Below are 23518 nucleotides of genomic sequence, written 5' to 3' on the forward strand. Positions count from 1 at the left end.
ACAATGCACAAGCATTTTGAGTAGCTAAGCTTCTAAGAAATATCAATAGAAGTATAACATTAAGAACATTTATAATGATGTCATTAAAACACAACAAGACATCAGCAAGTATAGTATTGACTAAACACTAACCAAGCCCGTAGGAAATTATGAAAGTACAATTAAACACAAGGCTGAGGCTCAGCCAGGAGAGCTCTGCAGCCACCAACACTGCAAGTCACTCAGGGACCTTACAGGTGGCAAAGGAAGCGCAAACAATGCCAGGAAGCCCAACAGCACATTCCAGAAGCAAGCTGGGGCCTTCCTGTAGCATGTGAAATCCATTCCTCTCATGGGTCTCCTTCAGGCCCTCTTCCTATTTCAGACAGCAATTCCTTTTACTCTAAAATATAGTTGAGTCCTTATTTGACACTTTCTTTCTCAAAAGCCATCTTTGCTCCAACAATCCCTGAATTGAGAGGCCTCAAGGGCCAAAGCAGCTCCTCCAGGAACAGAGAGCAACTCGCGCCATGCTTCCCAGCCCCACGCCCTCTAACTAAAGGAAAAGCAAGCAGCTGAAACCCAGCTGCCCGCAGACTACAGATTTGGGTAGTTATTCAGTTTGTCGTGTTTTATTATGGTGTTGACAAAGAGAAGCTGAGTAATTATGATAAAAACGTAACTCAAATCTTTTCCACCGGCTCTTGAGTTAAATGGGACAGACAGTTCCCACACCATTCTGAAGGAGTGAAAGCAAAATGTAGCGTGCTGCAGGACATTTGCTGATTCTCCCGTATCACTCACTGATAGGAACACACAAACTAAATGGCTGCTTCAGCTAAGGATGGAGGCATTGTGCTCTCCGTTAGTATCAAAAGCAATGTTTTTGGAAAAAAAAATAAAGCTTCTTTATTATTTAAAGAAATAAACCCCACCCGCATGGATGATAGCAGTGTGATACACGTGCATGCAGCTGGTATCCACTTGGTCATTCCCAGAGGTGGAGATTAGGGAATGTCAGCTCTGCAAAGACATGTGGTAATAGCCAAAATAATAAAAAAAATAGCTAAGGTGACAAAGCTTTCTAGGTGAAAAGTTAACTGAGGTCTCATGTTTTGATTCTTTTTTTCCTTGAGTCAGCTTATGCCCTTCTCCTATGGACGAATAGGACCAAGGGGTTTCCAGGCCTAGCCTCGTTCATTTGCACGGATTCTCTTCCACCTTTTAGCTGATGTCTTTAGGAGAATGAGCTGGTGAACTCGGTAATACTGCTACAAAACACAAAGCAGCCACGTCCCAACATCTAGGGGAATTCCACATGTAATTGGTATGTATTTCAGGCATGTTTGCTCTCAGTTCATCACTTAGAGTAACCACCTAGTAGATCCCTAAATGCCACCTACAGAACACTAAAAAGTGCCTTCCCAGCTGAGACAAGCCCTTAAATGCACTGTCAGACAGACCCACATAGTTATTTCTAATGTGCTATTCCTAATTAGTTGCTTCTTGGGAATTACCCTACTTCTGGAGCTCTGACCCTATTCTGGACTCCAGCACACCAATTCAAGAGATCAATGTCCGTCAGTTTTAGACTTCACAGAGAAGCCAGCTATTAAAGCCATTTTACATCTTAGCTATAAACTATAGTCTGAAATAAACAAATTTCCCTATCTTTTGGAACATTTCCAAAGATAAGGCAAACTATAAAGTGCATGCAAAGTTCACTCAGTGCATGGAGTTTCAAGGCTGCACCGTAAGTAGCTCGGGTCTGGGGCAGGCGGGTTGCTTTTATTGTGTCAGGTAAATGGCTTCCTAATACACGACAGTATGGAGGGGAATAGTAGCACATATGGGTGTCCTTATGCTGGTTCTAAAGTAGCTGGTACACATCCTATTAGGAGAGTAACCCTAACAGAACAAAAATCACTCTGAACTTCAGTTATGTCTTTAGTAGATCTTGCAGTAGAATTTTTTAGTAGATTTTGTTAGTATATTTTTTATTTTATTTTTTTAAAGCAGATTTTTAGTAGCTTTGGCAGCACCACGATCTCAGCTGGAGCCAGGCAAAGCTGACTCACTTATGTGGCAGTCACAGGTACAGGTTGCAGAGAAGACAGACATGGGCCCTTTTCACCGTGAGAAAAAATCAGCACCAGTAAGCTAGATAGGCATGCTAATGAAGACAGCAAATCCTAGCTGCTTCTTTTTCTTCTGTTCTAGATGCTTGGAACTGGGATATTGGCATTACTCCTGCTCAGCACAGCCACAGGTAAGTATATGGAGTTACTGTTTATAAAGTCTTTCTATGATGCTGGGTTTTGTGAGTTATTATTCTGCACTGTGGTGATTCCACGCTTACTGATTGAGGTTTACACGGTCCACTTTCCTATACAAGGATGGTGAACTGAGCATGTGTCTATGTGTGTTGTCTTTTCTCCACTCTGGAAAACCCACCCTGGGAGCACGCAAGAAGTACTGGTGTCTTCTATCGCAAAGCAAAGCTATCGCCCTTCCTTTCTCTACCAAGCTACATTGTTAAGAAATGATTTGTTGTACTTTTTTAGTGATGCCAGTTGGGAAAAAAGCAAAGCAGTCCAATGGGTGCACAGCTTTATATTCTGCAGAAGTCACTGGCTTGTATGATTTCTCATGTAGTTAGCCGCTCAGCACAGTCTCCAGTTACTGCTGATTATTTGCATTAGCTTGGTTTGGTATTAGGAGAAACTCATCAGCTGTCTTTGCATTAGGCAAAATGCAGCTGAGGAAAGATACCCAAGATATTGTATAGGATGCCCCCAGGAGAACCCCACTGAATACTTTTTATATGAGCAACAGGGCGACTTCTTTCCTTGGGATAAACCATAGCCTTTGAGAGCTACGACAGGACAAGTGCTGGTCTTTGCTTTACGTAAACTGTAGGATTTTCAACAGACAGACCAGTAAAGAAAAGTGGCTATATGTTATGATCACTCTGCTCTTCCATACTCATTCACAAATTCATGATATGATCTACCTGTTACAGGAAAAGAAGTTTGCTATGAAAGGCTGGGATGTTTCACAGATGATATACCATGGTCTGGGACTGTGGAAAGACCAATCCACAAGTTACCCTGGGATCCACAAAAGATAAACACCCAATTCCTCCTGTACACAAGAGAAAACCCTAATAACTTTCAAGTAAGAACTATCGTGCTTTAAATGTTGGTAGATGACATGAAAAAAAGGAGTAAACAAACACAGAGTTCAACTGTGTTCCTGAAAAGTGTTAGAAATGGCCTTTTTTTTTTTCCCCTCAAGAGGGAACCTCTTCCAGCTTCTTGGCAAGCTTTCTGGGGCAAAATTCTCATCATTATTTTTTTTTTTATTATTTTTTTTCTACAGCAAAATAGCCCTACCAGCCCTCACAGAGCAGCGCACCCTCACATTTTCTGTATGCCCACTGAGAAGTACTGCAAAACAATATATTTTTTAATGTTGGGTGATTATTTTTTATCTCCACATTTAAGATGAAAACATACTTAAAAGAAAGCTTTGGCTGCTCTGAGATGTGTCAGAGCTTGCTCTGAGGGGAGATACAGACCTTAAGCCATAGTCATGTGAACACTTGCAGATGAGCTTTAACTTTACAAAACTTTTTAACACCTATACAGAGGAACAAAGCTTAGCTCTTCTGTAAAAAGATTTATCAAAATTGTGAAAAGACATTTAGAACCTTATTCATGTAATATCTACCACAGGAGATCTCTGCAGTTGAAGCCGCAACAATTGGGCACTCAAATTTTAATACAAGCAGGATGACAAGATTCATTGTCCATGGATTTATAGATAACGGAGAAGAAAACTGGCTGTCAGACATGTGCAAGGTATGTACTGCAGGGAAATCCTGTCCCTGGGAAGGTCCTTAGGTTGCATTTAATAATACATTCCTATAAATTGTCTGCTTTCTCTATTTCTAATCATTTCCTTTAGTACTACTTGTAGCAATAAGAAGGGTTAAAAAAAGGCCATGTTTTTTCAAATAGTTAGCAACTTAGACTTGCAGCTCTGCACCTTGAGGAAAAACATTAAGTAAAATGTATGAAATCCTTCACTTTACTGAAGTGAGTGACAGGGGGATTTGGCTCAGTAAGTGTCTTTTTTCTTGGTTAAAACCAACACAAACCCTGGAGCAAGGTGTTGCTTAGGAAAGAAGGAGATTCCAGAAACAACTCCAGAATAGACTCATAACTATTGCTTCATATTTCTCTAGACAAGAGAGAAGGTTTGTAGATGTGGAAAGTCCATCGCAGAGGCCTGGACTGCCACTTGGGCGTTGGTGACATGGACCGGCCACTGACAGAAGCAGTAGGGCTGTAGAAGTGTGCAGCCAGAAGGGACCTCAAGGGAATCATTGTGAACCGAGCCCTCAATCTAGGGCTTGCTATGAACACCGAATGAAGTACAAAGCACTCTTTGATTGATTTTTGCACTGATTCTCCACTTTCGAAAGTTATTTCTTAACCCCGTTAACACAGGGCTAACACAGTTGCAATTCCAGCTTGTGGTCTTCTCAAAACCTCTAAACATTGCTTTCTATTGCAGCTGCTAATGAAAGCTACTAGTCATACAGAACAGAGCAAAATTGCAGTTGATGGCATATGACACTATTTGGATAAGTTTTTTCAGCTAGGTATTCACACCACTTCAATTTTGTGGAAATTATATATATTCCTACTTTACGTAAGGGAACACTAGGAGGAATAAAGTTAAAGTCCACTAAAATCAAAGTATTTCACACGTACTGCATCTGCGTTACCTGTTTTTCTTTGTTACCAGCTCAAAAGAAATCATATTTGACAGGTTTTCTAGATTAAACATATCTACATTGATACTTTGTGAACATCTGGGAATGACTGTTGGATTTATTAGTTAATAATTTGTTCAAAGTATCAGAAGCAGTTTGATCTTCTATAACTCTCTAACTCTCAGTCTCTCATTTTCCACTCTTGGAGTGTTTTTTTTTTGTTTGTTTGTTTTTCCTAGAACCTCACAATCAAGAGGATAGCTCACATTTTAAAAGCTCCAACTAGTCCATCAAATTTTTTTTGGATAATTTTCATTAGGACTTTGAGACATGAGATAGTTTTTTAAATTCTTTCCTATCTCCGGTTGTCTATGCTTTTATCACAACACTACAATTGATTTAAATAATAATAATAATAGAAGTCAGTCTTAATGAATCTTGTTTAGAAAAGAGCAGATCAAGAGGGACTGTGAATAATAAATATATCAGCCCTAGTATGCGTATCTGTTATTTATCCTCCTTCTCAATAGGGCTATTACTTATCTGCACATTTATGTTTTACCATTTCCAATATAGTCACAGACTGCTGTTGCTTTTTTCTGTTCTTTGCTAGTTGTACCTTGATTTGTATGCTTCTGTATGCCTGAACATAGTGCAAAGGAGAGTAAATATACTAAATCTGCTAAAGCAAGCTACGCTTTATTAAACAATGCAGTTCAGAGCAGAAAAGCAATGCTTCAGTTTCTGTGACAGACAATGAAGCATCTGCCCATATATGCACCTTCTAAAATGAATCCCAAATGAAAATTCAGTGACAGCTGCAACCTAGAATGCACACTTTTTTATGAATCTGTATCAGGAAAACACCGATTTTAGTAATGCAAAATTCTAGCTGAATTCAAATTAAAGAAGTACTTTTAAATGAATTAAGTGCACCAGTACACATGTAGAGCACTTTAGTGTTACATCCAAAGTCTGATTGAAATTAAGTGTCAAGACACGTACTGTTTTGCCCTCTGCACAAAATACTGCTGTGGGTATTTAAAATGATGGAGTGGCCATTACTGCAGCAGACCACCCCATTTTGGGCACGTGCATGCTCACACAATATATCTGTGGCCATGTCTGGACACAGATATACACTAAGGTTTTGGTTCTTGGGATGTTCTCAAACAAATTCATGCAGCATTTATTAGTTTGGCTGTAAAAAGCATTGTGAATCCATTACAGGTTGTATATACCGTTGAACTGTGTGGTTTTTGCTTTTGTTTTTACAAAACAGAGGATGCTTACAGTGGAAGATGTGAACTGCATCTGCGTAGACTGGAGCAAAGGCTCAAAATGCCAGTACACCCAGGCATCAAACAACGTCCGTGTTGTAGGAGCTGAAATAGCTTATTTTATAAACGTGCTTATGGTAAGAATTTCATGTTTACATGACTATAGTTATAATGCTGATTTGGAAAAAGAAACTGATTCAGTAACTTTCATGAATGTGAATGTCATCAGCAAAAGCATTTTCTTCTGCTCAGTGATTATTTTAGAAATTCTGCTGGAAACATTTATTTTTTAGACAGAACTATGTGATAACAGCAAGCTTAGTGAACTTACAGGCATGAAAATCTTCAAGACATGCTACAGCTGAATAGTTGTCCCATAGGCATTCACAGATGTAAAGAGCTGCATAGTTTAAATATGCAGAAATAATGGACACAGTAAACTGCCTTTTCACGGGGATGAAAATGAATAAAATAGCTCTTAAGCATGACTGAAAAACAGTGACTGAAGAGCAACTGCTCTCAGGTGACCAGAAATGCCTGGGACCTACCCAGCTGCCTCCAGGGAAAGCCATCACGCAGTGCCTACATCTCCAGGAGGTGCCACATGCCCCTTTTCTTAATCAACTTTATGTGTGAAGCGATGCTTGGTTTGAAGCCTTCTTTTCATCTAAGTGCTTTCAACATGCATTCCCTTAAGAGAACTCTGGATTACTTGACAGAGCAGTATGCTGGGACTTGCAGGGCTCAAAGCCAGTGCTCACTCTCCTCATCTGCGTTCCAGCCACCTAAAAGGCTGAAGGCATCTCTCCTCTTGCATCGTCTTCCAGCTACACATGGTGCCTGACCTGCCAGATATAACCAACCCTGCAAGCCAGATAAGCTTTCTGTGAGTCTTCAGTGATCTAGGATGTAAAAAGGGTGTTGAGTCCCTCAAGACTCAGTGACAGAGCTGCCTAGAGTTGTAAGAGCATCCAAATGAGTGCAGCAGCTGAATAAGGAGCTTTTAAAAATATATATATCTTGGATATAAGCACCTAAACTGCTGAAAATGCAGTTTTGCAAAAACTAAACTGCAAAAAAATGCTGAAAGCCTATAGGGTATGCTGAATACCCTTGCAGATTAGGCCCTGAATCTGTAGTCAAATTAAGAGTTGGTTTTCAACCCCTCTTTACTTTCTCCTGTTGTTGATAGAAAATTGAAGTAGTAAGGTATTGTTTTTAATTGGTGTTTTCTCAGGAGCAATATGGATACTCTCCAGCCCAAGTTCATATAATTGGCCACAGCCTGGGAGCACACGTGGCAGGGGAGGCTGGCAGGAGAAGGCCAGGTGTTGGAAGAATAACTGGTAAGGCAGGGATCTAAGTCACAGCTCATACTAGAGATACCACTGCTTAACAGAATACTGCTGTTCATTTTTTCCTTCAATTATATCTGGCTGGGGGACATAGTTGAGTCCAGAGTAATTTGGGCATTATATAATTTATCTTGTCTCACGGTACAGGCTGGAGCTGCACCCTGGCACGCCTGGGGGGCAGTCAGCATGATGATTATCTTGTGTGCGAATGTTTACACAGGAAGGCTCCCTGCAGCTAACAGAGCCAGAATGCCCCCTGCAACGGCATGAGTTGACTTCCTGATGCACATCAATGCATCTCTGCAGAGCTTGCTTTCTGGTGCCTCAGCCCAGCAGTGTCACTGCAGCGTGCCCACAGCTCGCTCCAGTCCAGCTCCAACCTGCAGCAGCACTGGAGCAATGCTGTAACACAACAGTGTTCTGCTGTCACTGCTAGAAACAAGCTCACAGTGATGAATGTACACCCAGAACCAGAACCCAGAAAATGCCACTCTGGAAATTTAAACTCGTATCAGCTTTGTCTGTCTAGGGATGCCCTGAATGCTGTGGTTTGGGTGACAGTAGATGTTGCTATATATAATTCACCTTCCAGCAGCCCTCTGGTTTAGTCTTTCTTCAGTATGTAGCAGCACAGTTTCTACCAATTCCTCCACCTGCTTCCTCTTGTGGTAGAGGCTTTCTCTCCATCTAAAGAAAGCTCAGCATCACTAATACCTGTACACTCACGTTCCACAGAGCCTTCCTGTTTCTTGTCACTGAAAGTACATCTCACTCACTGCATTTTCCAACTAACTTGACAACTCTTCCCTCCTCTCTAGAAAACATACATTAAATCTCTGGTGAGTCACAGCCCTAGGTTTGTATATGACACTTTGCCTTGCCAAGTGTCACATATAGATTTACCTTTTCCAAAGGATTATATTAACGAGTTATTAAGCCAGCCCTTTTCTGTTGTTACGTTCTCTTAGGGATTTCAGGCTTGGTGAATCTTGGACTAATAGTCTACAAAATTCAGTCTAAAAGCAAAATCAAAAGCTGCTACCCAAGGGAAACAAGAGATGCAAGTATAAGATCATAATATTTTGTAATCTACAGGAGTACACAGGCTCCCAGAATTGCGGCAGCAACTTGAGATGCAAATTGAGTAGTATTTTCTGCTAGAATCAAAAGCAAAGATCATAACTTCAAAACTGGATGCCTTTTCAAAAATCTGACTGGAGCCAGAAGGAGGCATGTTGATTTCAACAATTCTGAGCACGTGGCAGTAGAGCTTTCAGTATCAATTCCTGTCCCAGTATGCTCAGATGAGGTACTTGAGAAAGCACACAGATGAGCAACATGGGATGTGGACACAGCAACCTTGATTTGAGCAACACTAACTTCCCTCAAAATAATAACCAGCCTCCATGTGCTGGGATCCATAATTGAAACAAATCACCAAAATTCAATAAGTTTCTCACAAGTAACCTTCTCTCCTACCTAGGATTCAACACTAAGCCATTTGGTAAGAGAGTGCACATACCATCGTTTTATTAACGCATATGCTACTTAGATATAAGGAGGCACAGATGGCGATACATGAGGCATTAACTATAAACAACCATACTGTTATATAAAATGACACATTTAGATGTCTTCGTCTGTACATGACACTAACCTTTTTCTTTCAGGACTGGATCCTGCTCAACCTTATTTTCAGGACACTCCAATTGAAGTCAGACTGGATAAATCTGATGCAGAATTTGTTGACGTTATCCACACGGATTCAGCTCCCACGATCCCTTACTTAGGTGAGTGTTCAGCTTTACTGTAGTGGTACTTAATTATTTGTGCTGTATGGCAGTTGAATGTCCTAATTATTCATCAAGACTCAAGTATGCTGGGTGGTGCTTAGACACAGAAAAAAAAAGCCACAGTTCTGGTCACTGAGACCTCATATCCTCAAACACCACAGATAAACCTCAAGCCAACAGCTATAGATATGCGATGACATGAATTTAAAACGTACTTACCCCTGCTTTAAATACTTCAGGTTTTGGAATGAGCCCAGCAGTAGGACATCTTGATTTTTATCCAAATGGAGGAGAGCAAATGCCAGGATGTGGAAAGAATCCAGTTTCACAGATTGTAGATATTGATGGCATCTGGGAAGGTAAGTATGTTGATTACACCACAAATTTAGAGGAAGGTCACCCTCCAAATGTAATGACTGAGCCTTTCTTCATTCAGGTGTTTTGTGTTAGCTTTTAGTAGGCCCACCAGCAATGGCAGTTACAGAGTGCAGTGAAACTGCTAGCATGCTCAAACAAAACACTTTCCAGTAATTATTTCCATATATTAATCAAGAAAGAAACAGGACAAAGGAGGTCTGGAAACCTCCTCTAAAGTAGCTAATAGCAGAAACAATTACTCAAGCTATGCCAGAACTTTGAAGGGTCTATAATGACACATTTAACTTTGGTGGAGTAGGGCAATGATACTCACATCTATTTCTGCTAGGGGCTCTTCAGTTGCAAGTCTTCTGACATTAGCAATACATTTATTTTATTTTTGTAAAGCTACTCATGACAACTCTGGGTTGCATTGAAGCAATATAATTTGTTTATTTTTTAGTCAGCTAAAAAAAAGATTGGCAAGAAAGAGGCTGCTCAATATTGTTTTCTGTGTTGTTTTGCATAGTTTCAATAAGAGCTCTAATTATTTTTTTAACATCTATGTAATATTAAAAACTTACATTGCACATAACAGAACATTAAAAAAAAAAAAAAAGTTTTCTCCTCTAAGGACTTCAGCTCTTTCTTACACTACTGCAAGCACCTTATAGTCTGGGAATCCATTAATTTATATGTGATAACCAGCCTTTTTATCTAGGTTTTAATCAATGCAGCTGGAAGTATTACTCCCCCTCACTCCCAAGTAAACTTACTATCAATAATGGGGATTTAAAGCACAAAGAAATAACAGTGCTGTATATCATCTTCTTTTTAATCTAAAGACGGGAAAAAATGAAATATAACGGAAAATAATATATTCATTATTTTAATTTAAAGAATCTCCCTTCCTTAAACACTCTCCAAATACCAATAATTTTGTTTTGAAGTCCTCAGCTGGAATAAATCAGCATTGCCCAGTTCAAACTGAATACTTTGCTTTCGGTTTTCTTTTGTTATGGTAATGCAACTATAAAAGACTGCTTGGTGCAGCTCTCCTTTCTATTGTGAAACTCAGTCAGATTACTTGAAAAAGCATTTTGGAGGGAGGACTAGGGGTGGGCTGGGCTGCACAATCAGTCTCCACAATGCATTTCATGTTCATATTTTACACCTGTTGAGTCAATGACATTCCTCAGAGCATCAATTCACTGCAAAAGCAAGGTTCATACCTCATGTTCACCACTCAAAGAGTAGCGGGGAGGCTTTTGAGTGAGAATAATACATTCTGGTGTGATGGCATGTGCTGTGTTAGTATTTTTTCCTGTTTGTTTACCAAAAAGAAGAAGTAACCTGAGAGCATTTTTTCACAGGAACTCGGGATTTTGTGGCTTGTAATCATTTGCGGAGTTACAAGTATTACTCTGACAGTATTATCTTCCCTGATGGATTTCTGGGTTATTCTTGTACTTCATATGATGCTTTCCAAACAGTGAGTATTTTTCAGAGCCTCAGGATGGACCATTTCAAAAGCAGTGACTCTTATTAATACATCTGAAATTTGAAATTCAATTTATTTTTGCTAGCTTGCACCCAAATGGGTGCACATGTAAGAGAAGTGACAGACATCTTGCAGTGTTATAGCTCATGAATGGGTCAAAGTAGGAAAAGGTAACAGCAAAACAGTGATATCCCTGGAACTTCGCTGCTGGGAGAGCCCTAAGGTACTACTGGAGCTGGTGATGCTTCCTCAGGCCTACCCTGCAGTGTCAAATGGGAACAGGCAAGGAGGAGAGCCTGCCCCAGCAATCACCAAATGTATTTGTCAAACTGCAGCAAGGGGAATCCCATACTGTAGCAGATGAGCTTTCAAATGTAGTTTGAACTACTTCTCGGAACAGTAAGAAGGAAAATGATACATAAAGGTCTGATGGGGTCAGTCCATGGCCAAAGTACTTTGGTGAATTAAGATAGCCTCAGGGACAAAGGACAATGGTTTACGGACCAAGGGCAGGAAACCCTTCCCTGTCTCAGACTGGGAGATATTGATCTACGGCCTAATTGTAGCAGGGAGGCAACAGGCTCATCATATCCCACAGGCAGCACAGACAGAAGGGAACAGAGCAAGGAGCAAGTATAAAAGGTATAAAATTGACCTTTATACATTCTGAGCAGGTGATACCGGCTTCTCAGATCACTCTGGGAGAAGGCACCTACATGCTTCTGTCACCAGGGTAAAAAGCTGCTTTCAAGACAAAAATGAGCTTTGTTTTCAACAAAAGACTTTCTTGACCCAACCTGAAGGCATAAGGAGACATCACTCTTTCTCACAAATTGCTGGGAAAGAAATCTTCTCCTCCTTCTCCCTGCTCCAGTTCAGGACTACTCAAGGATGTCACTTATGCACCTTCAGAGAGCAAGATGGCATGAGAAAAAAACATGGAGCCCTGAAAAATCAGTCTTGCAGAACGCTGACGAGCTTATATGATCTTTCTGTAATTACAGAAAGAGTTACTTAAAACCTGTTGCTGTAATTCATGACCAGTTAATAATCAGTATTATCTTTTTTTTTTTTCTTTCTTGGCTGTCTGGATAATTTTATTAACAGATATATTTATTTTCACTAGGAAAACTGTTTCCCATGCCCAAAAGGGGGATGCCCAAATATGGGTCACTTTGCAGATAAATTCAAAGACAGATATAAAGATAAAAGTTTTGTGAAACTTTACCTGAACACTGGAGAAGCCAAGGATTTTGCTCGTGAGTTTTGATTGCTTCAGTCGCTACCTACTCCTTGTAAACATACTTTTCCCCCCCATTTTACGGTTCATTTAAACAGATGAATAGACCTCATAGCAGTGCAAATGGCTCTTCAGTTCTTGTGCCTTTTCCTCTTCTGCTCCAATACTAATGTCCAGTTTTGTGCCCTCCAGTACAAGAATTGGAAGTCACGGAGATGTTCAGTGTGCTACACTGCAAGGTGCATGGAGAAGGGATGACAGGCAAAGCACAGAAGTTATAGCAAGGGAAATTCTTACTAAATGTTATGAAAGTGTCTGTCACCATGGCAGTGGTTAAAGGCAGAAAGAGAGGCCTGGAGAAGCTGTGGAATCTCCAACTCTGAAGATAGTCAAAACTCAACTTGGCAAAGGCAATGAGCAACCTGATCAAAGCTGATCTTCCTTTGAGCAATTGATGGATTGGATAACTTCCTTTACAACCTAAGTTATAAGCTATCCGAAATGTCAGCTTTCATAAGACAGTTCTCCCTTCATGTTTGTAAGCAAGAATTGGAGGGTGAAGAAGTGCTTTGCCTAATTGCATGCTAAAGGAAGTTTCATACTCATAAAAATGATCACATTGGATATTTTTTTACACTCCTTTTACACTGCTTATACTTGGTATGGATCAGTATTTATTCCCCACATTTCCTTCTTTCCAGCTTTATGTAAAAACATTTGTGGTCAAAATGCTCGGGTCTATGATGTGTTTGTCGTGTTATGAGCTAGGTTTGTCAGTTGGTTGCTTTCAGAAAGCAGTACAAATGTCTACCCACTTCTCCTGTTGATCTCATTAAGACATAACAATAGATCTGACTCACTGGTGTTTTGTTTGTGTTGTACGGTTATAACCCAATGAAAAATGGTGAGCACCAAGAGTCCTGCATGACAGCACTGTATTAACTTTGTCCAGTCCAGGCAGCCTGGAATGTAGCCTTGAGCTAAAAGTGCAAGGCAGTGATAATTTTATTTTTTATTTTTTTAGCTTTCAACCACATTACACAAAAAAGGACAAAAAAAAAAAAAAAATGATATTTTGGAAATTGTTTCTCTCTGGGTACCATCTAACTCATTGTATTTCTTCTGTGTAGTGTGGAGGTACAAAGTAACCGTGACACTCTCTGGAAAGAGAAAAGTAACAGGATATGCAAATATTGCCCTGTATGGGAGTGATGGCAACACAAGGCAGCATCAGATTCTCAAGTGAGTTCAATATTCAATAGAAAAGAAACCTCTTCTAGAATGCATAATTCATATTTCTAATAATATTTCTGTTTAAGTTAGTCCAATTTTGCAGAGCAAATTCTACTCCCAAGTACAGCTTCTTGATGTAAATGCAGAGACAATTCACTCACTCTGGATTTACTTTAGAGGGGAAAATTTAGAATGCAGAATTTTAAAATCTTAGAAATTTAAACCATTAGAATTTGGTGCAGTCTCAAACTGCTGCCAGTTAAAGCTCACTCTGTTGATGCAACATGAAATTAGTAGCCAGATTATGAACTATGGTGACGCAAGAGCAGATGCACATTTTACTCAGTCACACTGCTGTAAGTTTGAGAACCACTGGTAGAGAGCGAGTCAGAGCAGCTGGTGGATAATCCTCTTGGCCATCCCAAACAAATCCAACTTCTGTATCAAATAAGCCAATTAACATTAAATAAGATTGTTTTTTAATGTGCAAAACATGGCATAAACCCTGCCTACATAAGCAACAGAGAGCAGCTCTACCTTCTCCATAAGGATTGTCCTCTAACTGAGTCTTCACAGTGAGTTATGACTGCACCACATGAAGCCTATCTGCCTTTGTTTCTTCTGACAAACACTGATTTGGATGAATTATATTGGAAAATGGATGGACATGCTACTCACTTTCCATTATACTGACATACTACTAACTTTCCATTGACTTGCCACCATAGACAATCAGTTGACGGGACTAGTATTTAATACTAAATGCCAGCCAGCCTTGCATCCATAAAACTTTTTATTATTATTATTATTATTTTTCCCCACAGGGGAACCCTCCGACCAGACAACACTTATACAACCTTCATTGATACAGAAGTTAATATCAGAACAGTTACAAAGGTTAAATTTCTTTGGAACAACAACGTGATAAATCCAACTTTCCCTAAACTAGGAGCTGCCACTATCACAGTACAATCTGGAGAAAGTGGAAAAGAGTAAGTATACCCATTGTAAAAATCCTGAAAGTTACTTGGGAGGGTAAGAGGGGGTATGAGGGGCAAAAACGTTTCCACAAGAAAAGGTTTTTAAAGCATTAAAAGAAATAGACTCTAAAGAACACTTTTAATCTCCTTCCTTTCAAGATACTGTTCATACACAATTTCATTCACTGCTACTTCAACTCTCTAGCTTAAATAACTTCAAAGAAAATTTTAAAATATTTCCAGGCTTCAGAAGGGAAAATTTCCTGCTTAACTCTTTGGGTGAGAAAGATTAGCACTGGCTTGGATTTTCAGCATCATTCTTGCCAAGTTCCTACTTGCTGTCTACAAGAAATGGTTATCTGTGTCTGAGCTTGCATAGGGATGCCTGATTCACTGTCAGTGGGAATCAGCAGAAGATTTCCATTGATATTGATGGTCCCTGAGGTCACATTTGACAAGACAGAGTGGCAATAATAGGCCTACCATTCCAGAGACTAATACTTGGAAACTGTACTTAAATGGCTAAATATAAAGTCTATTGATATAGGCTAAAACTGATTTCTGTAGACTTTGTGGAGTACAGTGTGGATGCTCAGATTAAAGAAGTATGTTTTTTGATACAATTTTAACCATCTGATTGGATGTTTTAGAACAAACCTCCTCATTTGCTTGAGCATTTATGTTATTTGATCCAGCCTATGACTGGATGTCTAGAAGGGGGGTACTGTATATGTTTTAGGCCCATATACAAATTCCTGGCTAAAATGTAATCAAAAAAACAACATTGCAGATGGAAACAGTTTCAAGCAAAGGAAAATTATTACAGCCCCAAAGCATTACCTCTCAGCAGAGGTAGTCCAGTCGTAGTTCCTGTTCATCCAACCACACGCTGACAAAGCTCATTCAACGTGCACATGCTCCTCTACGGACTCATATCCTTGCACATGGAGTTGCAAACATCTATCTAGTACACACAATCTGGAAAAAAAAATGGTAGCACACAAAATGGTAGCAGACAAACTGGAAAAAAAAAAAATTGCTTTTCAGGTAGTCTGGGTGTGTGTGGTGGTTTTACCCAGCTGGGCAGCTGAATGCCACCACAGCCACCCTCTGACTACCCCTCCTCAAAGGGAAAGGGGGAGAAAATACAATGGAAAGGGCTCAAGGGTTGAGATAAGGAGTGGATTAATATAATTTATTACCTATTACTAACAAGGTAGAGCACTTCTCCCCCCTGAGCGGCGCAGAGGAACAGGGAATGGGGCTGCGGTCAGTCCCTGACTCTTCATCTCTGCCACTCCTTCATGGTCCCTCTCTGCCCCTGCTCCACGTGGGGTCCCTCCCACAGGATTCCCGAACAGATCTTGCATGGGTTTCCTACAGGCAGCAGCTCTTCAAGAACTGCTCCAGCACGGGTCCCCCCAGACCCCCTGCTCCTGTGTGGGCTCCTCTCCCCGGGCTGCAGCTCCGGCCCAGGGCCTGCTCCTGCGGGGGCTCTCCATGGGCCGCAGCCTCCTCCAGGCCACATCCACCTGCTCCAGCGGGGGCTCCTCCACGGGCTGCAGCGTGGAGATCTGCTCCGTGTGGGACCCATGGGCTGCAGGGGGACAGCCTGCTGCACCAGGGGCCTCTCCACAGGCCGCAGGGGAACTGCTGCTGCCTGCCTGGAGCACCTCCTGCCCTCCTGCTGCACTGACCTGGGGGCTGCAGGGCTGCTTCTCACTCTCCCAACTGCTGTTGCACAGCAGTTGTTCTCCCTTTCTTCAATCTGCTCTCCCAGTGACCCAACCAGTGTCACTCACTGGCTTGGCTCTGGCCAGTGGCGGGTCCCTTTGGAGCTGGCTGAAACTGGTCCTTACCTAACATGGGGAAGCTTCTGGATTCTTCTCACAGAGGCCAACTCTGCAGCCCCCCACCCCTGCTACCAAAACCTTGCCACGTAAACTCAACACAGTGTGTCAAACGACAAATCAGGTTGACATATTAAAACAAGTCCACTTGTATCATCTCAGTAAATCTTGACAGCTCAAGACATTCATGTATTTTTGTTTCCTTCAGATTCCGTTTCTGTGGTTCTGAGACCGTGAGGGAAGAAGTTCTGCAAACTCTTACTGCTTGCTAACAACGCCTATGGATGCCCAAAGCCTTGCTCTCAATAAAAGCTAGTCATGCATGAAAGACTGGAGTCTTCAGTCACTGCAGTTATAATGGAAGCTTTAGATACTGAGTAATGAATTGCACCTTTTAGATGAAGACATGCAAGAAGAAACCTTCCTTGCTTTAGCGTGCTAAAAATAAATAAAAATAAGCTTTAAACCACAGGATCCAGACAGAATTAATTTGAGAAATTTACATATCAAATTTCAAATGTTACTGAAATTTCACTAAAATGCTTATGAACAGAACAATCATCAAATTATTCTGAAATTCCATCTGCTGATCCACAGCCTTGAGCAAAACTGCCAGATGATAAGTAGTCAAGTTACAAAATGGGCAATGCAATGAGGGAGGCACTTCTTTCTTGTCTTTTTGATAAACACTATCAGCTAAAGTGTAGTCAGCTCACAGATTGATTTCTGTCCCTAAGCAATCCTATCTCAGCTCCCTCACCCTGCTGCTGGAGAAACAGACTGTTTCTCCTCTGCTCTCTGAGGAACCCCATCCTTAGTGGAAGAAAACACAGAACTGCTGGGGCCTGGAGATATACAACTCCTTGGGACACTTTCTCTTAAGGGGTTTCTCCTGATGTTCCTCAGACTGGGGCCCTCTGCTCCTTCTGCCTTTCTGCATGATCTTTCCTCCCCAGGTCTAGTCCTGAAAGAACATCAGCCCCCTTGCAAGGCTTTGAATTCCACTGTCAGTGGTGGAGGTTGAAAAAGGGGAGGCTGTAAAGAGGAGAGTAAGAAGAGTCAGCACTGAAGACTGGCAACTTATTGGCATTCTCAGAGCTGGAACCAGTTCCTTGTGTGAGAAACAAACCATTCCTTGTTTTTACCCAACTGAAAAGAATATCTCCCATCAACTTCAGTTTTAGTTGGAGACATGCAGGCTTGCTTTTCTGCTTAAAAACATTGTAAATTACACTTGTGCTACATACCCAGCTTAAAAGGCAATACCCAATTGTGCTGCCCCAGGAGCACAGTACAAACCAAATTTTGACCTGGAGAATCATTGTTTCATAAGTCTCTGAAACCTTGATCTAGAAAGAATAGTAGGGAATAAAGGTATGAATTAGTAAAGGAGACATCCCTTGCAATGCTATCATGGGTGTGCGGTATATTACAACGCCAAGACAATTTCTTGTCCAAAGTCTCTTTCAAGAGAGAAGCAGATGTTTTTCACCCGGATGATGCTACTTGTGCTTTCTACTCATTACATTGCTTCCCACCCCTGCAACTCCCCATGGCAGCACTAAGTGCACAGCTGAGAAGTTTGCTTTGTATGTTTTCTTCCCAGCCTATGCATTCCATAAGGGGTAGAGGCTAACACTTATTTTGCCTCCAGTTTTTCCCATCTGTGGTTGGCCTCACAGAATAAGGGTGTAAGGCGTTATCAGTTCAAAGATACGAATAGTTTGCCTTGTGTCAGGGCTTTGGTAAGTCCAGTTTTCAGTTGCTCCTACAAAGCCTTTCTCAGGTCTCAATGCGCATCTTCATGACTAACTTTGCAGGAGGTGGGATCCAGCCACAGGGCTCTGCACACTTTCACACATCACTCACACAGGCCAAGGAGGAAGGAGCACACATCCCCTCTCCAGGGAGGTGAACTGTTATGGGGTTTGCCCAGAGCACACAGCCACTGACACCAGAACCGGCACCCGATGCCAGATTTCCATCTACCCTGCTTCCTTTGGCCATGGCTATTTGTCTCTTCTAGAATTTGGCTTCCTGATCTCAGTACCTCCTGCCGAGGAATCCTCAACAGGGTTATTAACTTCCTAACACTGCAAAAGAGTTTCTCCTTTGTCTTTTGTTCCTTTATCGTAGTATAAGCAGATTCTTGCCTACACAATTGTTTTGACAGTCATGATATTCTCTGCATTATCCTTTGCCATAGCCACTTCAGCGGCCCATGTAATTTTAACAAACACCTAACAGAATCAAGACGTTAAAGTTGACAATAGCATAATAAAAAATCTCCTTTTAATAATGAACTGGAGCTGCCGTCATCTTGTTTTAGCAGAGTAAAATCTCTCCCCCCTCCCGAACACTTTACAAAGCTATTACATAAAATGCAATGTTAAATGAACAACAAATTACTTTCCCTTTAGCTAGCTTTTAATGCTAATGGTGCTATTTATTCCTGACCTTTTCAAATATTAGATTTTTTAAATGACAACATAAAAAGAATTCTTGTTTGAAAACGCAAGCGACTTTAAACCACATGTTATTACTTGTAAGTATAGCATGCACATGCATCATTCATTTCAGTGTCCCATTTATGGCTAATTGGTATATATTTCAGTTGACATATATTGTTCTCCTGCAAACGTGTCAAATTCCTTAACGATGTCGCTGACAAAAGCATAGTGCTTGAGATATATAAATTACGCTCTTTACCATATAATCATTCTTATCTATTGGGAATGCTATTTGTGACAAATCATGTTCAAAAATACATGCTAAATTGATTATTTTTTTAAACTTTAATATCACACCATTCATGGCAAGTCTTTGATTGAATCTTTAAATGTAGAAATGTTTTGATTTTTATCTGCATCATTTTGCAGCTTTTGAAAAGCTCACTTTATTTATTAAAGGAAGAGTAGCACAGCACAGATCTTAAAATGTATCTTTTGTTATCAGCATAAGAAAACAAATGGGCTATAATTGTGGTTATGGAATGAGTAATTTGGTGAACAACGCTTTGTACTGTAGTTTAGGTTTTATAATTCCTGCTAGAAATTACTATTATTTTGTTGGTGGGCAGCATTGCAATCAGAATTTTAAATATGGGAGTCAACTTGGGCCATGTATTTTCATTATAGTTCAGAATGTGTAACGTATTTCTCTCATACTTTATAAATCGTCTAAGAACAATAAAAAAATGAAGATTTCATGTGACTCTAATTATTACTGAGATATAGCAGCACTCATTGTTGTCTTTAGACAATGCTGCCTATAGTCATTACTTCGCTCTATAAATCAGTAGAATAATGAGGTTCTATCTTTCAAGAAATATTTGAGTGTATCTTAATTTGGCATTGATGAATTCTTCTTCCTGGACCTCCCGAGGTTTTTTTAATCTAGTTTGTCATATTAAAGCTTCACCTAGCCACAGCAGCCAGTGCTTATGTACGCATATTTATTTTTATACCTTTCTGGCATGTGTCCTTAGAGGCTGCAAATAGGAATTTTATGATGTTATGCCTGAAGGCTATTTTGTTCTTAATTTGAGTGTAAATCACAAGCTGTTTTGCTACACCCTCATGCTTCAGAAATATGTACTCTATATGGTTGTATTTAATTGTGGTAAAACAAGACTATACTTGTTAAAAATCTCATTATTTTTTTAAAACTGAAAACAGTTTATTTGAAAAAATAGATACTGACTTGAAGAATATATATATATATATATTGGGGGGGGGGAAGACAGTAAGTTCTGATATCCATTTTTTTCATCTGAAAACACTCTCAAGTTTGAAGACAATGACAGGGAAAAAATATATCAGCATTTTTAATTGGCCAAAACAGAAGGCATCAGTGGGGGGCAGAGGAAGAAGGTCGATGTGATGCTCCCACAGCCCTAAATTAAAAAAACACTAATAATGGCCTAAATGCCATTTGCTTCTAAACTGTGCCTGTATACAAACAGAACCGATTTGCAAAGTAGCCTTTAGAATAGTCTAAATGTTGTATTCAATTGCACGGCAACAATTGAGTGGCTACTACACTTGCTAGCATACTAAAGACATTTATTATGTGAGACCCAAAGACAAAAGTTGTATTCAAGTCCCCCTTTGTGCTATGGCCTATGTAATTACTGTTGTGGTACATATCGTATGAAAAATCTTACCTTTAATTGCATTAAGTGGATAATTGCTCCACATCAAACCAATTAGGGAGGTGAAGGGAAAAAACAGGGGATCTAAACCTGCAAAGCAATGCGTTCTTTCACAATGTAATTTTAGATAAACATAGTCTCACATGATCTCATTAAAAACAACAACAATGAACAATTAGTGGCTCAGGTCCCTTGGTTCAGGGTATGCAATTTGAGAGCGTGAACGGAGTTTTGATTTACATGGGAGTGCTGACTGTTTATCCCCTTTGGAAAGGGAGCCTCGCGTGAGAGCACCAGCACTCCTTGCTCAGCGGAGGCAGCAGGTGGAAGCAGCCACCACTTCTGAAGACTTCCCAGTCTCACAGGGGCACTGGTGCAGCTCTGCTCAGTCACGGCTTTCGGAGTTCTTTGGGAAGAAGGAATAAAATCATCACCTCAGTTATGTGGTATGCTGAGCACACTATGAGCATGTCTTGCCCAAGAGGGTGGGCAGAAGTCCGTGCCTTCCTTCCCTGAGCACCAAGCACTGTGCTTGCTGACCGCAGCCTCAGTCAGGCTACAAAGCTCCCAAAGTGGCAGCTTAAAAAAAAAAAAAAAAAAAAAAAAAAACAGACTCTTGTCTTATCCTGATGACCTTTTCCTTGATGTCCTTAATTCCTCAGTCATACAATGCTCATCTCCCATTTGATGAGGGAATAAAAATTAACGGGAGAAAGTATGAAAGAAGTTCTACACCACCTTCAACCAAGGCTGCTCTCAATTCCTCAGGAGGAACTGTGGCCTGAAAGAGTTCTCACCTTTTTCCAACTTTACTCATCTCTTCTTTGCTGGCCGTTTGGAAACTGGTGCCATCCGACCATTTATACCCCCTGCCTTTGGGGCATCAGGGAGGAGGTTGGGTTTGCTTCTTCTGCAACCTCACTGCGATAACTGAAGTCCAGAACTCACAGAACAGAGATTACAAATCCTTACACCTTCATTTAATTCAAAATGGAGTCAGAATGTCTTTGCTGGGTCATGAAAATCATCCTCTCTCCTCCCACTGAACCTGAATTGCAAATCCCCTCCCCGCGCCTCTGACAGAAAGGACACTGAAGGGCAGTTTATAGCACAGATGTGCCCTTTCTTGCTGTGTCTGAAGGGACACGGCAACAAAAAGGGGCATATTTTCATTGCAAAGGACATTTGTAGAGGTTTAACAACTTCTTTTTAACCAAGGAAGAAAACGTTGAGAGTGAAGAGAAAAGTGACTGCACTAAAGAATAATTCTCCTTTTGACCCACAGAGAAAGAGGTGCCTAATGAAAATATATGATCACGGACAGTGTGAAGATAACTGTCTGATCAGATAATGGAATTGTTTTCAGTGATAAGAATGAATCCATTACTAATGCAAATAACGATAATAATTATAATTTGCAATACAGTAAAAATCACCTAGTCTACCTCCTCCTCTGACAGGAGACTGTATAATAAATTATAGGCTGAGAAAAAAAAATTCAAAGGGATAAAGGTTAAAAGATTAAAAAAAAATCTGAAACTTAAATGCTTAACAGGGAAGTCAAGACCTGAAAGCAGAAATTGGTGCTATTAAATAAAGCAATTGTAAAGAATGAGATATTATGGAATTGATTAACTAACCAGAAACCAAACGTTTCCTCGTATCACCTACCTCTTGTCATAGATTTCAATAATTTTGAAAGAACAAAAAATTAAGAGTTGGCATATAAAGAGAAAATTAATCATTTAAATACAGGTGAATATGCTAATAGAACTCTGGGAAGATTAACACAACACACCTAAAGCCCCCAGAAGGGTTCAAGACATTTGGAGAATTTCTCCGATTGTTTTTGTTTTGCTTTGTTGTCCAAAACAGGTCCAGCTGTTCTACCGCTCCCAACCAGAACTCCATCAAAGGACATTTGCACACCAGGCATATTTATAGGGTTTGGGGCACATTTTGATTCTCATAACGACCCTGTGGACTTCTTTGTTCATGTAAGGGCTTATGGGTATGGAAACAATGTGTAAAATGTTTCATCTTACTTTGCGAGGGAGTAGAACAAGAGAGATGAAACAGATCTTCTATTATAGCATTTGCACCATAGTCAGCTCTTTTGTTGTTTACAGCAATTCTGCTTTCTCCATCAGTTAAGCAGAGCTGAAAATAGTGCTATGCAGGGCTTACCATACATTGTTGGCATTGTATCAGTCATATTGATTTAGGTGATGGAGCAATGGGAATCTACCAAGACAGCTTGTGATTCTTCCACACCCAGCAATTCTGAGTAAAATAGCAATTAAGTGACTGAGTCTAAAGCACTGTCCTCCGACACTCTTAATTTACCTCCTGGTTTTCCAAAGCACAGTATGTCCCATAACAGACACAGAAGAAGAAAATTTAATGACAGAGAGTACGTAAGGTGGACCCGAGGTACTGACATCTACTCAAAAGTGAGGGTCACTACCAAATGAAACAAGCTTTCTGCAGGACAAAAAAGGCTACTTTATTGCAGTCTAAAACTACATTTTAAACTGCTAAAGCTCAATGCATCCTGCCTAAACTTCCTCAGCAAGTCCTTCAGGAAGTTCGAGATTTCTCACCCTCTCTGAAGTTTTTCGTCACGGCATTTTTCTTGTACCTGAAAAGCTCAACACACTTCAGTAAAGCACAAGTAGTCTATTGGAGGTTCTGCAGTATAGGATTTGGAAGGAAATGCTTTAACGCTGCCAATTCTAAAAGCAAAATGAGTGCAAAACTCACAGTATGTTTCATAACCATGACTTGTGGTTTACCACATAAGAACACTCTATCAAAAACACACCCAACTAATATAACCTTAACTACTGCAAGGAATTCCTAAGGCTTAAATGTGCACTCCTCAGATTGCACACAAGAAGGCCTTTAATCAGCGTTTGCAAAAGTCAAGAACACAACATGCCTCAACTACTCACATCACATTTCGTTGTTTGTTGACACTTTGCCAGGGCTTTCTGTTTCTTAATAGGATGTGC

At 40.4% G+C, this 23518-nt stretch overlaps 2 protein-coding genes across 2 annotated transcripts in view; one reads left to right on the plus strand and one right to left on the minus strand.

Annotated features, from left to right (window-relative positions):
* The window catches only part of GFRA1 (GDNF family receptor alpha 1), a 258614-nt gene extending 249185 nt beyond the window's left edge, over positions 1–9429 (minus strand). The window contains exon 1 of the mRNA XM_035329554.1: positions 9410–9429. The gene's annotated coding sequence lies outside the window, so the exon portion shown is untranslated. The remainder of the gene's footprint in view (positions 1–9409) is intronic.
* Positions 2200–16623, plus strand: LOC118168869 (inactive pancreatic lipase-related protein 1-like). Its single transcript, XM_035329556.1, has 12 exons — positions 2200–2248; positions 3002–3156; positions 3717–3842; positions 6045–6179; positions 7280–7388; positions 9068–9187; positions 9430–9549; positions 10921–11039; positions 12175–12307; positions 13419–13530; positions 14346–14513; positions 16560–16623. Exons 1-12 carry the CDS (start codon positions 2200–2202, stop codon positions 16621–16623), a joined length of 1410 nt encoding a protein of 469 aa, XP_035185447.1.
* Positions 16624–23518: the final 6895 nt, after the last annotated feature.

The sequence above is a fragment of the Oxyura jamaicensis genome, chromosome 6 (assembly GCF_011077185.1).
Source record: "Oxyura jamaicensis isolate SHBP4307 breed ruddy duck chromosome 6, BPBGC_Ojam_1.0, whole genome shotgun sequence".
Classification (NCBI taxonomy): domain Eukaryota; kingdom Metazoa; phylum Chordata; class Aves; order Anseriformes; family Anatidae; genus Oxyura; species Oxyura jamaicensis.